Below are 16,036 nucleotides of genomic sequence, written 5' to 3' on the forward strand. Positions count from 1 at the left end.
CTTTGGGATGCAGAGTTCTAAATATATCTGTCAAGTCCATCTGATCCAATGTCTCATTCAGGGCCCTTGTTTCTTTATTGACCGTGTGTCTAGATGATCTATCCATTTCTGTAAGTGGGGTGTTAAAGTCCCCTGCAATTACCACATTCTTATCAATAAGGTTGCTTATGTTTATGAGTAATTGTTTTATATATTTGGGCGCTCCGGTATTCGGCGCATAGACATTTATAATTGTTAGCTCTTCCTGATGGATAGACCCTGTCACTATTATATAATGTCCTTTTTCATCTCTTGTTACAGCCTTTAATTGAAAGTCTAGTTTGTCTGATATAAGTATGGCTACTCCAGCTTTCTTTTGGCTTCCAGTAGCATGATAAATAGTTCTCCATCCCCTCACTCTCAATCTAAAGGTGTCCTCAGGTCTAAAATGAGTCTCTTGTAGACAGCAAATAGATGGGTCTTGTTTTTTTATCCATTCTGATACCCTATGTCTTTTGGTTGGCACATTTAATCCATTTACATTCAGTGTTATTATAGAAAGATATGGGTTTAGAGTCATTGTGATGTCTGTATGTTTTATGCTTGTAGTGATGTCTCTGGTACTTTGTCTCACAGGGTCCCCCTTAGGATATCTTGTAGGGCTGGTTTAGTGGTGACAAATTCCTTCAGTTTTTGTTTGTTTGGGAAGACCTTTATCTCTCCTTCTATTCTAAATGACAGACTTGCTGGATAAAGGATTCTCGGCTGCATATTTTTTCTGTCTAGCACACTGAAAATCTCGTGCCAATTCTTTCTGGCCTGCCAAGTTTCAAAAGAGAGATCAGTCAAGAGTCTTATAGGTCTCCCTTTATATGTGAGGGCACGTTTGCCCCTTGCTGCTTTCAGAATTTTCTCTTTATCCTTGTATTTTGCCAGTTTCACTATGATATGTCGTGCAGAAGATCGATTCAAGTTTCGTCTGAAGGGAGTTGTCTGTGCCTCTTGGATTTCAATGCCTTTTTCCTTCCCCACTTCAGGGAAGTTCTCAGCTATTATTTCTTCAAGTACCCCTTCAGCACCTTTCCCTCTCTCTTCCTCCTCTGGGATACCAATTATGCGTATATTATTTCTTTTTAGTGTATCACTTAGTTCTCTAATTTTCCCCTCATACTCCTGGATTTTTTTATCTCTCTTTTTCTCAGCTTCCTCTTTTTCCATAACTTTATCTTCTAGTTCACCTATTCTCTCCTCTGCCTCTTCAATCCAAGCCGTGGTGGTTTCCATTTTGTTATGCATTTCGTTTAAAGCGTTTTTCAGCTCCTCGTGACTGTTCCTTAGTCCCTTGATCTCTGCAGCAAGAGATTCTCTGCTGTCAGCTATACTGTTTTCAAGCCCAGCGATTAATTTTATGACTATTATTCTAAATTCACTTTCTGTTATATTATTTAAATCCTTTTTGATCAGCTCATTAGCTGTTGTTATTTCCTGGAGATTCTTCTGAGGGGAATTCTTCCGCTTGGTCATTTTGGATAGTCCCTGGCGTGGTGAGGACCTGCAGGGCACTTCCCCTGTGCTGTGGTGTATAACTGGAGTTGGTGGGCGGAGCCGCAGTCAGACCTGATGTCTGCCCCCAGCCCACCGCTGGGGCCACAGTCAGACTGGTGTGTGCCTTCTCTTCCCCTCTCCTAGGGGCGGGATTCACTGTGGGGTGGGGTGGCCTGTCTGGGCTACTTGCACACTGCCAGGCTTGTGATGCTGGGGATCTGGCGTCTTAGCTGGGGTGGGTAGGCAGGGTGCACAGGGGCAGGAGGGGCAGGCTTAGCTTGCTTCTCCTTAGGTGATCCACTTCAGGAGGGGCCCTGTGGCAGCAGGAGGGAGTCAGATCCGCTGCCGGGGGTTTGGCTCCGCAGAAGCGCAGAGTTGGGTGTTTGCACGGAGCGAGCAAGTTCCCTGGCAGGAACTGGTGCTCTTTGGGATTTTGGCTGGGGGATGGGCGGGGGAGATGGCGCTGGCGAGCGCCTTTGTTCCCCACCAAACTGAGCTCTTTCGTCTGGGGGCTCAGCAGCTTTCCTTCCCTTTGTCCTCTAGCCTTCCCGCTTTCCGAGCAGAGCTGTTAACTTATGACCTCCCAGACGCTAAGTCGCGCTTCCTGTGGGAACACAGTCCGTCAGGCCCCTCCGCTTTTTGCAAGCCAGACTCGGGGGCTCTGCTTGGCCGGTGAGCCGCCCCTCCGCTGGGGCTCCCTCCCGCCAGTCCATGGAGCGCGCACCGCCTCGCCGCCCTTCCTACCCTCTTCCGTGGGCCTCTCGTCTGCGCTTGGCTCCGGCTACTCCGTTCTGCTAATCCTCTGGTGGTTTTCTGGGTTATTTAGGCAGGTGTAGGTGGAATCTAAGTGATCAGCAGGACGCGCGGTGAGCCCAGCGTCCTCCTACGCCGCCATCTTCCCTCTCCCCAGGATTTGGTATTTTTGATAATTTTCAGAAACACATCTGGATGGGAAATGTTTCCCACCCTTCCTTACATCTACTTTTAGGCAACTGTTTTTTGGTTCCAGTTAATTTTGACATACCAAAAATAACATCATTGACTTATTCGGTGATTCAAAAAGTCATCCAGTCATCTACTCAGTTAATAATTATTTAGCACCTTTCACATTTGAGGCCTAATGCTTAAAGTTGGGCATATTATGGTGAGCAAAACAGATGGACCGACTCTCTTGGGACTTATAATTTATAGTATTAGAGACCTATATATAAGTAAAAAATTATGATGGAGTGTGATAAGTTTTATTGATGGAGGGTAGCCTAGACTACTATGAGAGTGAAGAATAGGTACTCCTGATCCATTTAAGGAAGGTGAGAGTTTTTTTTTTTAAGTTTATTCATTTATTTTGAGAGAGAGAACTAAAGAGTTGGGCGGGGGGAGGAGCAGAGAGGGAGGAGAGAGAGAATCTCAAGCAAGCTCTGTGCTGTCAGCATCAGCACAGAGCCCAGTGTGGGGCTTGAACTCACAAACCGTGAGATCGTGGCCTGAGTAGAAACAAGAGTCAGACGCTTAACTGACTGGGCCACCCAGATGCCCTGAGAGATTTTTTTAAAAATATAGATTCTTGGTCCTGATCCCCAGAAATTTGGTTCTGTAGATCTGGACCAAAGAAACTTGTTGTTGTTGTATTATGTTGTTGTATTATGATGATGAAGATGATGATGATTTTAACTCCGCACACAATGCAGCCACTTAGCCAAATTTAGAAAATACTGTGTGTGAGTGATTAAAACGGGCACTGATCATGGCAGGGTCTCTTAAATGAACTAGCCAAGGATGGAATGGATGGTTTTTAGATAATTTCTGCTCAGAGGCCAAAGGTTGATCTTTGTATTTATCCCTATTCAGTTGTAAATTCCTGTCTTAGGTTGTAAAAGTTAACTGCCCCAGTGGTGGGTGAGAGGGACTACCTGTACTGATAGTACACACACGGAAAGGACCTGGAATTGTTGGTTAGCTATAAACCCAATGAGAGTCAAAGGTGGGCCTGTCTGCCATGGAAGCTGCCATGATTTTGGGACACATAACTAACTGTAAGCTTAGTATTAGAGAGAAGTGGGGAAGGGTCCTCTAGGGAGGATTCGTTGGAGAACACATCTGGACTCATGTGGGTAGTTTCTAGGTTCATGTGTAAGAGGCATGTTGACAGTTGAGGTGTATGAAAGGATGTTGATCTCCTTGATAAATATCCCTACGGAAAAGAATTAGAGAGAAATAGTTTCATTCATCCAAGAATAAGAAAACTTAGTCTACATCATTCCAGAAGAAAGAACTGGGACTAAAAAGGGAAAGTTATTTGGGAAGTAAGTCTCATTTATTCATCAACTCATTTATTCATATAACAAATATTTAGTATCTACTGTAACTCATTCCCAAAGTTGCCAAAGATATACTAGTAAACAAGATGGATTCAGTTCCTGACTTCATGAAGTTGCGATTTATTAGAAGATCCAGACAATTAAGCAAGCAGTTTAATGAAAATGTGATGAAAAGTATGGTAATGGGAAAGCCAGGATGCTATTTCCCCTCCATGTAAAACACCTTTGTGATATTAATACTATCAGAAAGATGGTAAATGATGAATACTCTGACCTTGGAGATAACTTAAGAAGAGGCTGTTGGGGGGTAATTAAGAAGTTTTGCCAATAACTACCATTAAAATCCTGTGTAACTTTTAGCATCAATGATTGTATATGGCTTTGTAACAGATTCACACTTCCTTGCTTTTTTCCCCATTCCTATCCTGTCCTTCCCTTTCTTCCATTCTCATTTGCAGTTATTTAAGTCTGTATGATGAAATGATTTTGTGATTTTCACAGATGTTTGTATATAAGGAACAGGGCCAATTCTTAGAACTGAAATCATTTGTAATTATTATGTTTTAATCTGGGCTATCATGTAATGGATAGGCATAGTGTTTATGTAAATGCACTGTGATCTGATTTATAGCTTCAGTTTTTCCCATTCCTCTTGATGATTAATGAATGCAGGTGGGGACTGTTAGTGGGCATTATAGTGGAAGCCTATATATCTGGGGAATCGGGTGTGCACAAAGAATGAGTAGAATGTCAATGCTGTTTTTCATAGAACTTTTATGTGTTCTAGATAAGATTATGGTTGTTTTGATCATTATGTTTTGAATTCTTTTTTTTTATTTTTTATTTTTTATTTTTTTTATTTATATATGAAATTTATTGTCAAATTGGTTTCCATATGTTTTGAATTCTTAACATGTCTTAAGTAATTAGAAAAGCTGACCTTTAATTCACAGCATTAAAAAAAATTAAATATTATGTTGTGACATTCTCAGGACTCTATGAGCCTTTCATATTTAGTGTTATAGGCTGAACTTGGATACTGTGAAGGTTTGGGTTTGCTTTCTCTTGACCCAATGTGACTTCCTGTTTCTAAGAAAAACAGTTTTAAAGACTTTTAAAAGGAATATCTTGCATGCTTGGCAGCTCTTGTAAAACCACATGTTAGTATACCAGTGTGAATGAAGTATATTATTTAAAGAAAGAAATATCAAAGAGCCATATTGCTCGACCAAATTGGCATTTTGTTTTGTGGAAATTGGATGCCATAGAACAATCTGGTGATTTAGGAAGTGTCTGCTTTTGGTAACCAGATAAATCAGGAACCAAAAGTTTCATTTTGATTTGGTTAATCATCCTAAGTCAAGGGGACACTTGAGTCACAAATTGGGGTTTACTCTGTGCTGGAGTTGATGCAAAGTAGTGATTCTGGTTATAATGGTTTTTTGTTTGTTGCAACTTGGTCACCTACTTTGAAATGAATTCATAAATTTAGTAAATTACATGCATTCTCACAATATCCTGGAAAAAATCCAGTTATTCCTACCACTTAGTCAATGAAGAAAATGAACGTTCGTGAAGAAGCTTTGATAGCTAGATAATTCTCTTTGATCAGGAGGTTCATGTCTCCTGGCTTTCAAGTCCTGTGCCTGAGAGCTTCTTTCTCTTGGTATTGTCCTAGAAGTTGGCTTCTCATAAATATTTTAATAGGCATTAAGTATGATTTTGTAACTACAAAGATGATTTATTCATTTGGTTAATATTCATTGAGTACCTAGTATGTATCAAGGTCTCTTCTAGAAGCAGTCTGTATGGTAAGGAATAAGGCCGGCAAGGCCTAAATCTTTTTATAAATTTATGATTGTAAAAAACTTTAATGGTGGAAAATGGTATTAAAACTCTTTGTAAATATTTATACAATGGCCACATGCAGTCTGTGCTGTATGAACATGACGATGTTAACGATGTAAACACGCTTTTCTTCTAGGTTAGTGGATGATAGATGTGTGGTGCACCCGGAGGCGGGAGACCTTGCCAACCCTCCCAAGAAATTCAGAGGTAAGAAATAAATTTTTAACATATTTAAGATATATATATTTATAAAAATATATTTTTATTATGTGGCCAAAGGGCATGGGATCATTTTTTTGTCTTAAAATAAATCATGCTAAAACTTTATTCAGTGTGAAACTGTCATATATAAATATGTCCACTGAAAATTTTTTTCAAAAGTTTCTTCATCGTTTCTCTTCTTTTATATGTAGAAGGATTTACATTGGAAGAAGAGTTTCAATTTTTGTTTTGCTGGACAGTAGTTTATCTGTTGAAAGGAAATCTTGGTAATTAACTCTGAAAGGCTACTTTTCAAACCAATAAATACAGCCGAATATTTATTTGTGAGACATGCTGTAAATGTTAGCGTTTCATGATCAACTCTTCAGTGTAGCTTTGTAAAGTCTGTAGCTGGGTGACAGTGATTTGTTAGCTCAGCTTTTAAAATGTCATTTTGGATGGCATGTAATAACTCATGATTGTCTTAGAACTCCTTTCTAAGTATAATTTTTGTGTTAGCTTGGTAATATATCAACTGAGACATTGGTCATAATAGGAGACCAATTGTAACTTGACTGTTATGAAGGAAGGATTAATGGAATCTGCAGAGAGTCATAGACAAACGAAAACCAATAATTACAAGCTTCTCAAATCAATTTCATAGTTTGTGTGTACTTACAATAATAAAAATAACTTTGAAGGAGCACTCACTTTGAACACACTGTGTAAGCATTCCTTCTCATAATGGTGAAAAGCAGCTTTCATAGGGGATAAAAATCTGGAGAGAGAGAGAGTGGAAGGGATTCTCCAGATCCCCAGACCCAAGTCAGGGTGTGCTGCTTCCTACGCTGGGGAAGGATGTGTTCAACATTTGACAGGTATTTCCCTTGTTTCACTCCTTGTGATAGACACTTTCCATCCAAGTCTCATTATAAGAATATATATTTCATTTTATCCAAACTCAGAATGTTGTGGGGGGCACCTGGGTGGCTCAGTTGGTTGAGCATCCCACTTTGGCTCAGGTCGTGATCTCATGGTTCATGGGTTCGAGCCCTGTGTTGGGCTCTGGGCTGACAGTTCAGAGCCTGGAGCCTGCTTCAGATTCTGTGTCTCCCTCTCTCTCTGCCCCTCCCCTGTTTGCACTTTGTATCTCTCTCAAAAATAAATAAACGTTAAACTCAGAATGTTGTGGAGAGAGTGACAAAAACAATAGATAATTTTTGAGTTAAATTGGTCACTTTGAATAAGAAATCCAGATTTTTCTCTATGTGGAGATATTAACATAAAACAGGCTGTGGAAGATACACTGCCCATTGGAAGCACCATAAAACTACGTACTAGGGACCCTCCCCTAACCCTGGGCAGCGGAGGTGTTCTCTCCACCGTCCTCACTGAGGATGGACTCATGATAAAACTACGCCGAAGGAGAGTCAGCAGTGCGTCAGGTGAGTAGAGTGGTAGCACATTAAAGATAAAAAGAAAATTTTTCAGGGCAAACTGGGACAACAAATCTGTGTTTGTAACAGGAAAAAGCACGGGGTTCAGGGTTTGACTGTACTGCTCACTGGCTGTGTCATTGTAAGTAGGTCACCTAACCGCTTTGAGCCTCAAAGGACATTTGTCATTGGCTGATGGGAGCAGGGGTGGGTAATAACAAGAACAATGCCCACCACACGGAGCTTTCTGAGGCCTAAATCTTTCCAGAGAATAAATGTAAACGGTTTTAAATCATTACAGAAATGAGAGCTAACTTATAATAGAAAGGCATCATGTATTTCCTTTTAACGTATTTGGCTCTGCTCTTAGATTGTAACCTCTTTAGGGACAGGATTCTACTCTTTTCTTTTTGTGTTTTCCAGACATTTGCCCATACTAGACATCCAAAAAATAGCCATTAGATGCTTTTGGATGAGACACCCAAACTCTCCCTGGGGCCAAGTGACAAAACTTGGTTCCTGGGACTGCTCCACACTTCACTGCCACGAGATTGGATAGTCTTACTCCTCTGTTGGTAAGGGGGTGGGGGATTCCTCTTTCACAGATAACCTTCAGGGTTTGAGGCCACCTTTTTTTTTCTTTTCCTTTTTCCCAGTGAAGTGAATTGTTTTAAAGCATTAAGATTATTTTAGTGTATGTGAAGGAACACCATGGTAACACTCTGTACCCGGTAGGTAATTATATACAGATGCTTGGTGTCATTATTCAGCGGGCGCTGGCTCAAAGTATGAATCACTCAGGTGCTCTAGCCCGCCCTTGGAAGGCTGGCTTTTCCTGTAATCTGATACTTTAGGTCATTGTCCTTACTAGTTTGCTCTTATTTTCTATCTTATTCCATTCATCATTGGAGAAGGAGGGCCCCCCCCCTTTTTTTTTATTGGGGATTTAGGGTTTCCTTTTATCTTAAAGCTCTGACTCTTTTCCGATAATTCTTGGAACTCTGTCATGGCAGAGCCGTGGAGGAGAATTCCGAGTTGGGCTTGCCTCTGCCTTGGTCTCCAGACTACTCAGAAGCCACAAGCAGGCCTTGTTGTCCCAGATGTCATCTTTTTCGGCATAACTTGTCCTCTTACAGCTCTTGCATTTCACCGTTCTCTGCCTGTGGTGTATTTCCCTGTGCCCTCTGGCTTTAAAAACCATCGCTTTTTCATAGATTTGCCGCCCAGCATCACCACCCCTGCATTTCCAGACTCCTCTGCCAAGTTTCCAGAGCACCCTCCCTTATTGTTACTTTTTAGATAAGGTGAAGAAACAATAGCATATCACAGTTCCGCTACACCTCAGTTCCTCTCGCCTCAGCCACACAAATGATATTCTCAAATTAATTTGGAAAGATTTTTGTTTTTCACAGTCTGTTATTTGTTCAAGTGAATCATATGGTTTTAGAGCTTCTAGGCAATTAGAAGTTAATTTACTGCAACTCCCCCAGTGTTTGGAATGAGGAGGCAAAGTTCCAAAAAGGTTAAAATGATTCTTTCCAATACAAACAATTATACAACGAAATATTCTTTTGACTATGTCACATTGCCTCACATATGAACAGAGGAAGCTGAATTTTAACAAATAACTTCCCAAGGGCTATTTAAAACCCGATTGATAGCTATTTTTCAGTACACCACACAATCAGACTAATACTAACAGAAGCACAGTGGCTTTCTCTTGTGAGTGCAAAATTCCTTTCATGGTCAAATATTGTCTATTTTCTTAAAAGATAAACTTTAAACTTTGGAATAAATTCAGAAGTACAGAGGAGTTGTAAAAGCAGCATAGAGAGTTCCCTTTCACCCAGTTTCCCCTTAGGTTAGCATCTTACATCACCAGGGTGCATTTGGTTATGCTAAGAAATTACTATTTGTACATTATTATTGACTAAATTTGAGACTTCCTTTGGGTTTCACTAGTTTTTTGGCTACTTTCCTCTCCTTTTTCGTGATTGCATTCAAGATCCCACAGGGTATTTAGTTATCATGCTCTTTAATCTAATCTGGTCTGTGACATTTTCTGTCTTTCCTCATTTTTCATGACCTTGATACTTTTGAAGAATGCTGGCCAGGTATTTTGTAGAATGTCCCTCATTTGGGGTCTGCCTAATGTTTTTGTCATGATTAGACTGGCGTCAAGTTTGAGAAGAACACCACTGAGCTTCACTGCCCTTCTTGCAACATTTCAGGGACACAAAATATCAACATGTTTGATCACTGGTCCTGATTTTTTGATATACAATTTAATCCTCCTTTATACTAAATTAAGGCAATTATTTTTGTTGAATTTATATTCTTTTGGTTTTCCTTTTTTTCCCCTAGTTCCTTTATATACTTCTGTCCCTACCCCTAACCCCTACTCTGTAGAAAGCTCTTCTCTGATGTGGATTTTTCTTAAAGTCTTTGCTCTACTGATACACGTACATTTTATTTTGGAAGGAGAAGCTAATATAAATCAAGGCAAAAGAGGCTGTGTGTCCTTTTATTACCATCAGGGTGATAAAATATAGAAGTAATAGAGGGGTGCCTGGGTGGCTCAGTCGGTTAAGTGTCTGACTTCACCTCAGGTCATGATTCCATGGTCTGTGACTTTGAGCCCTGCATCAGGCTCTGTGCTGACAGCTCAGAGCCTGGAGCCTGCTTTGGATTCTGTGTCTCCCTCTCACTGCTCCCCACCCCCTCTCGCTCACTCTCTCTCTCTCTCTCTCTCTCTCTCTCTCAAAGATAAATAAACATTAAACAAAAATTAAAAAAAAAAAAGAAGTAATAGAGGACCCAGGAAGCCACCCCCCCTCCCCAGAGGGACTGAGGGAAGAGAAGATGGCCCCTTCTTCTGGTTCATTAGATACTCCCCAGGGTTGGCCTTGGCCCATTTGGTCTTGCAATTTTCAGCTCTTGAGATCTGTGCTCATTTGACATGTGACTTTTCATAATCTACCGTGCCTATCAAGTGGACACATCTAGCAAGCACAAAGTCATTCTGAAGCAGTCAGAATGCTTCCGGAATTAGAGCTAAAATAGAGAAATCTGCTCTGTTGTGCAACACTAATGTAGGTAGTGAGAAGTCAGGGACTTGGGAGAAGATCGACAAGATTATTTCTTCAACTCAATTCCTTTTCTTCACATAATTCAAGGAAGTCTCTTTGAAGGCCGGGACTGTCACCTTTTGCCTCCAGTCATGGAGATTACACACACAAGTGCTTAAGTGAGAAAGCCATCTTGCAAGGAAGCACCTTTGGATTTTTGTGTAGTTGACTATGTCAGCCTTGCATAACACAGTGATTCACCAGTATGAGCCAGTTTAACGATTGCTGTGTTGGATTTCTTCAGAATTAGGGTTAGTGTAATTACTTGATGATGACTGAAACAATTTCAGATTTGAAATAACATTGGTTGAGCATTTAAACCATGCTACGTTGTGCTTGGGGCTTCCTATGCATGATTATGTGGTAATTACAATAACCCTACAAAGTGGAAATTGTTGCTCTTCCCAGTTTTGCAGTTGACAGAGTCAAGTACAAAGAAGTTATGCCGCTGTCTTAATGTCACTGATTCCAGAGCTGTTTGTTTTGAATCACTATACCATACCGTGTACTGAACTATGCCCTCCTATAAGTTTTAGTTGTTGGTTCTAAAAAGCCACACAGATTAAATCTAATTCCTCTTCCACACAACAGCCCTTTTAAATATTTGTTTAGAATGATCATGTTTCTGCAGATTTTTCCTCCTGCAGGCTTAATTTTTAAAAAATCTTTCGCCTGTGGCTAGTCACAAAGTCTTCAGTGATTTCTCCAGTTTTCATTATACTGTCTTGTTTGTTTTCTGGTTGGGCTTCTATTTGTCGGTGTAATTCTTTTTTTTTTTTTTTTCTTTCATAAGTGAGTTTTTATTGGTTGTTCTGAGGATCAGTACAGATGATTCAATTTGTACACAATGCTTAATGTATGTACCAAAAATCTAAAAAATCATGTAGTTGTGATTCTTTTCCAAAAGTTCTTCCAGTGACCTTCCAGCTTAAAATTTGGAGGCAGATTTTCCTTAGCAGTACATCAAATACCAATATCTTCAAATGTTGATATGCTGTTGCATTGTTAAGCCCCCTTGATTCACAATTTAATATCATATATACTACATATTCAATGTTCAATCTTGCACAACATATTAACAAAGTTGCTAGGAAATTGGACTACCACCACCAAGATGTTACAGAATGCACAAAATTCTGACAGGGGAGAGCTAAGATCAAGGAAACAATTCTACCAAAAACAACATGGGAATACAAGTAATTTAAAATGTTCAAGACATTAAACGCACGACCGACTCTAAATTGCCTTTTAGTATGTTTGGTATTATAGGATATAAAAACTACCCCATATGTGGAATGTTAAGCTGGCACCTAAGACCATCACAGCCTCCCGTATTTTCTATTTTCTGGTTGTACAACCCCACTATTTTCTGGTTGTACCAAAAAATAAACACCCGGCAAGTGATTTCACCTCTTCAAAAAAAGCATTTACACTTAAAAAAATGGGATGAGGTGGGATCTCCTCCTTCTTAAAAATGTTTCTAGAGCTACTAAAAAACTTGCATTTACAAAATAACTGATAAAAATATTCCTCTAGGTTGTACAAGAAGGGAGACAGCGAACACCGATAAGACCTGGGATATGATATTAATCAGACTTGGCTTCTTTCTCTCCTGCTTCCTCAGAGGCTGCACTCTCCTCATTTTCAGTTTCTCCGTTTTCTGCAGGCAAGTCTTCTTTCGTGTCTTGGTGAGCCCCTTCAGCCTGTTTTCCCTTTGCTCCCCCTTTCCCCTTTGTTTGCACTTATTGTCTGAAGATTTATCCTTTCCCCCGCTGCCGCCTTTTTCGGCTTCGCTTCCACTTTTGCAGGAGCAGGTTGAGCTGACAACCTTGCCCACCTCCTCTTGGGCTCCTCCTTCCCGCCCCCTCGGCGGAGCTGACCTCCCTCTTGGGCATCCTGGTGGTGAGACTGGCGTGTGCAGGTGCCTGCTGGCTGCCCGTGCCCAGAGCCTTCAGGAAGCCCAGCTGCCTGGCCACCGCCAGAGTTGCTACAACCCTCCGTCAGTGTAATTCTTGGTGGTTGTAGAAAGAAGAGAATGTAGTACATTTGGGTGCAGTATTATGAGACTCTTATTTTGGGATACTGTGCTTGTGGCCCAAGAGTCCTGGGCAGGATCCCTAACTCACCTCCAGCTGTTAGTCAACCTAGATTCCTGATGTGTTTTCATTTGCATCTTTAATCCTCATTTTCCTCCTCCTGTGCTGTATAATTGGTACTTTGGTACCAAGCAGAGAATCTGTTACATTTCATCTTATTAGCATTGATTGGCTCATTATTCTAGCCTGCCACTCACTCTGACTCTCTCTCTCTCTCTCATCTTAACTCTTATCCAAATTATTTATTCAAACTCCCAGGCTTATGACACCTGGAAATTCGTTAAGTTGGTTCAAGGTAAATGTGTGATCCATGTGTTATTCCAGTATTTTTGAATATCTCTGAGAAGTAGATTAGGAATGTGTAGGTCAGCATCCCTACAAATCAGACCTTGGAAGGCGTGGATGGAGGTAGTCAGTTTGGGAGGTGATCTCTTGCAGCACGGATAATGGAGTGGGGGAGAGTGAGCCTAAAGAAAGAAAAGGCAACAGATTGTTCATGAATGTCCACTGCTGTGGCAACCAGAGCTCAGTGCTTCTGGGGTCCTCTGAGACTCCATGGGGACCATGCCTCAGAATCTCCTACCCACGGACAGAAAGTCTGGGGCCAACTTCTATCCTCTGTGGGTTATGGGTTGGCAATCTTCCACAGCACACTTCTGGGCTGCTCCTCTTTGAAGCTGAGCAAGGTCTCCAAGTATCAGGGAAAGCTCTCATAAAGGAGATGGAGGGGTTCGAGGTTGGAGGCTGCTGGCATGCTGGGAACTGTCCACTGCAGTTGTCAGTGAGCTTGGGCCTGAAGACAGTCACATCACTTGTGCCTGCTCGGAAGTTGCACCTGTTTCCTTACTTGAAAGACCCGCAGTTAGACTATAAACTGTATGAGAGTAAATACCATGTTAGCCTTGCATTCTGGGGAATTGCCAAGATCAAGAACAGTGCTTTGCATATTGTCAGTGCCGAATGAATTTTGAATTAATGAATGGAGTTCTAAAAAAAATTATAATTCTTAAAGGCAATATAATTTCAGATGCTTGTTTTGGGGTCTTAATGCTACCCAGCGTGTAGCAAAATTGCTGGCTGATGAGTTGTTTTAAAATAAAACCATGTGCGGCATCTGGATAGCTCAGTCAGTTAAGCCCCTAACTCTTGGTTTTGGCTCAGGTCATGATCTCATGGTTCTGAAGTTGAAGTCCTGCATTTGACTCTGCACTGACAGTGTGGAACCTGCTTGGGATTCTCTCTCTCTGTCCCTCCCCCACTTGTGCACTCTCTCAAAATAAATAAATAAAAACTTTACATAAAATATGTAAAGCAATGTGTAGACCTGTTGTCTTTTTTTTTTTTTTTTTTTTTTTTTTTTTTTTTACAATTTATTCATTTTTGAGAGATAGAGAAAGAAAGAGTGTGAGCGGGGTAAGGGCAGAGAGAGAGGGAGACACAGAATCCGAAGCAGGCTCCAGGCTCTGAGCTGTCAGCACAGAGCCTGATGCAGGGCTTGACCGCCAAGACCATGACCTGAGCCAAAGTCGGATGCTTAACCAGCTGAGCCACCCAAGCACCCCTATTTTGTTATAGTCTTAAATTCTCTAAATTTAAGTTCATTGGTATCAAGTGTGCATTCTAACATATAAATCTGTAGGGTGAATAGCAGAAGATGAAAACTTCTATGTGTCTCGAGTGACTTTTTTAGCATTTTATACTTTCCTGCTACACAAAGAAGTTTAGAAAAGTCCAATGGATTTCCAAACCAACATTACATGCTTTATACAAAAAAATCTTTAAAATTCTCTAGTCGAATGTTACTGCTGTGCCGATCATGTGTCATTATGGTATGTCATCATAGTAAGAACCTTCTGCGGCTAATATTAAACTCCAGGAGGCAGTGGAAATTGGATACTAAGTTTACTCTTCTCAGGGAGGTTTCGGAGAAGGCCTAAAGGGTGAAATGAAAAGAGACTGCCTCTTTGCTTCTTCTGTTGGAGCTAGTCAGGGTTGTAAAAGTGTTCACACTTTAAAATCCTTCAGTCTCTATTGGAGGAATTTGCTGTGGTTCTGAATGGTCAAACCAGATTGCTTTGGAAGCCTCACAAATTGGTATGTAGGGCAGCACTCCCACAATTATTGTGTATCTAAGATATATACGGTACGTGAGCTTTGATTTGTGGCTTTATGTGGTGAAGTTTAATTCCCTCCCTTCAGAAGTGAGGGACAGACAATGAACACTTGTAATGTGTGTGTTTAATGGCGTTAGGACCACTGTCTTTCTAGTGGGACTCGCCCACTTGCTAATCGTGTATTGATGGGCCAATTTCCTGTGCTGCTAGCTCTTGTGTAAAAATCTCTCTTCTAAAATTGGGTATGCAGTTGGTTGTGTGTCTAACTTCCTTATAAATACTGAATAAATGCCCTTTGTGAGAATTTTAATAGCCACGACTATACTCTTTCTAAGAATAGAAAGTCCTAAATGTTGGATTTCTTACCTTTGAGGGCTTAAGGTAGCCGTTATCCATGTTACCTTGTTTAATTCTTAATAGTGCCATTCTACAAACGTGGAAGCCACTCCTCAGAGAAGTAAAGTCACCTGCTCAAGGTCACACAGTTACTAGGTGGTGAGGCAAGTTTCTTTGAAGCTAGTATTCTTCAATACTGTCAGATCTTGGGATATGTTTGGTAGAGATTTATTCAATATCCACTGTGCTCAGTGCAGTGTGTGAACTTGTTGCTACAGTTCAAGCCAGTCAGAAATGAATGCTGCTCTCAAGGAATTTATAATCTAATGAGGGAGATAAGATGTATTGGTAAACAATTATAGCACAAGGTAGAAAGTGATAAAGGCTAAATAAAAAGGTGTGGTGATGGTATTGCAGGAGGATGGAAATTGTAATTTCCTGTTTTGAGAGGTGAGGAAAGCTTCTTAATTAAGATAGCATTTGACTTGTAGGTTAAAAAATGGGTACCCATGGGGGAGGCACATCCAGGTTTTCAGGCTGAGTATGAACCTCTTCATGAAAGTAGTTCCTGGGTAATAATAGTTGGTATGCAAAGCTAAATTGCATGTCTTCTTAAAACAGTGACGGAATGCTTGGCATTCTTTCAAATATAATGCCGAGATGAAAGCACTAAGCCATTATCCCAGTAAATGTGGTTTTCTAGAAGATAAGCTAATGATAATTACATGTGACCCAGCCTATTGTACTGCCACCTCGACTGCTGATCACAAACATTTATTTAGTTTTTACTCTATGTTAGGTAATGTTCGAAATGCTTCACATTCTACTAATCCATTTAATCTTTACACAACCCTAAGAGATAAGTATGGTTATTGAAATATTATTACCTGCATGAGTTAGGTAGGTGCTAGGCCAGAAATAAAACAACAGCAGCAGCAACAACACCAAAAACCAATGGCTTATCTAAGATAGAAGTTATTGGAGAAGGCCATGTGGAGACAGAGACAGAGCATGCAGTTACGTTGCTACACGCCA

At 40.7% G+C, this 16,036-nt stretch overlaps 1 protein-coding gene and 1 pseudogene across 6 annotated transcripts in view; one reads left to right on the forward strand and one right to left on the reverse strand.

Moving 5' to 3' along the window:
- The window catches only part of ITPR2 (inositol 1,4,5-trisphosphate receptor type 2), a 515,364-nt gene that overhangs the window by 38,818 nt on the left and 460,510 nt on the right, over positions 1-16,036 (forward strand). For 4 of the 6 annotated variants that reach the window (XR_015253713.1, XM_086713794.1, XM_025930361.2 and 1 more), the window contains exon 2: positions 5,827-5,897. The exons of 1 other annotated variant lie outside the window; for it this stretch is intronic. Coding sequence is in view for 3 of the 5 variants with exons in the window: in XM_086713794.1 (XP_086569920.1) it covers positions 5,827-5,897 (71 nt within the window). In the remaining 2 variants the exon portion in view is untranslated. Of the gene's footprint in view, positions 1-5,826; positions 5,898-16,036 lie in introns of those variants that run through there. One more of the 6 variants, XM_086713795.1, reaches the window with a different exon arrangement.
- On the reverse strand, positions 11,766-12,350 carry LOC112867362 (non-histone chromosomal protein HMG-14 pseudogene; annotated as a pseudogene).

The sequence above is a fragment of the Puma concolor genome, chromosome B4, assembly GCF_028749965.1.
Source record: "Puma concolor isolate L17-30 chromosome B4, mPumCon1.1.hap2, whole genome shotgun sequence".
Classification (NCBI taxonomy): Eukaryota; Metazoa; Chordata; class Mammalia; order Carnivora; family Felidae; genus Puma; species Puma concolor.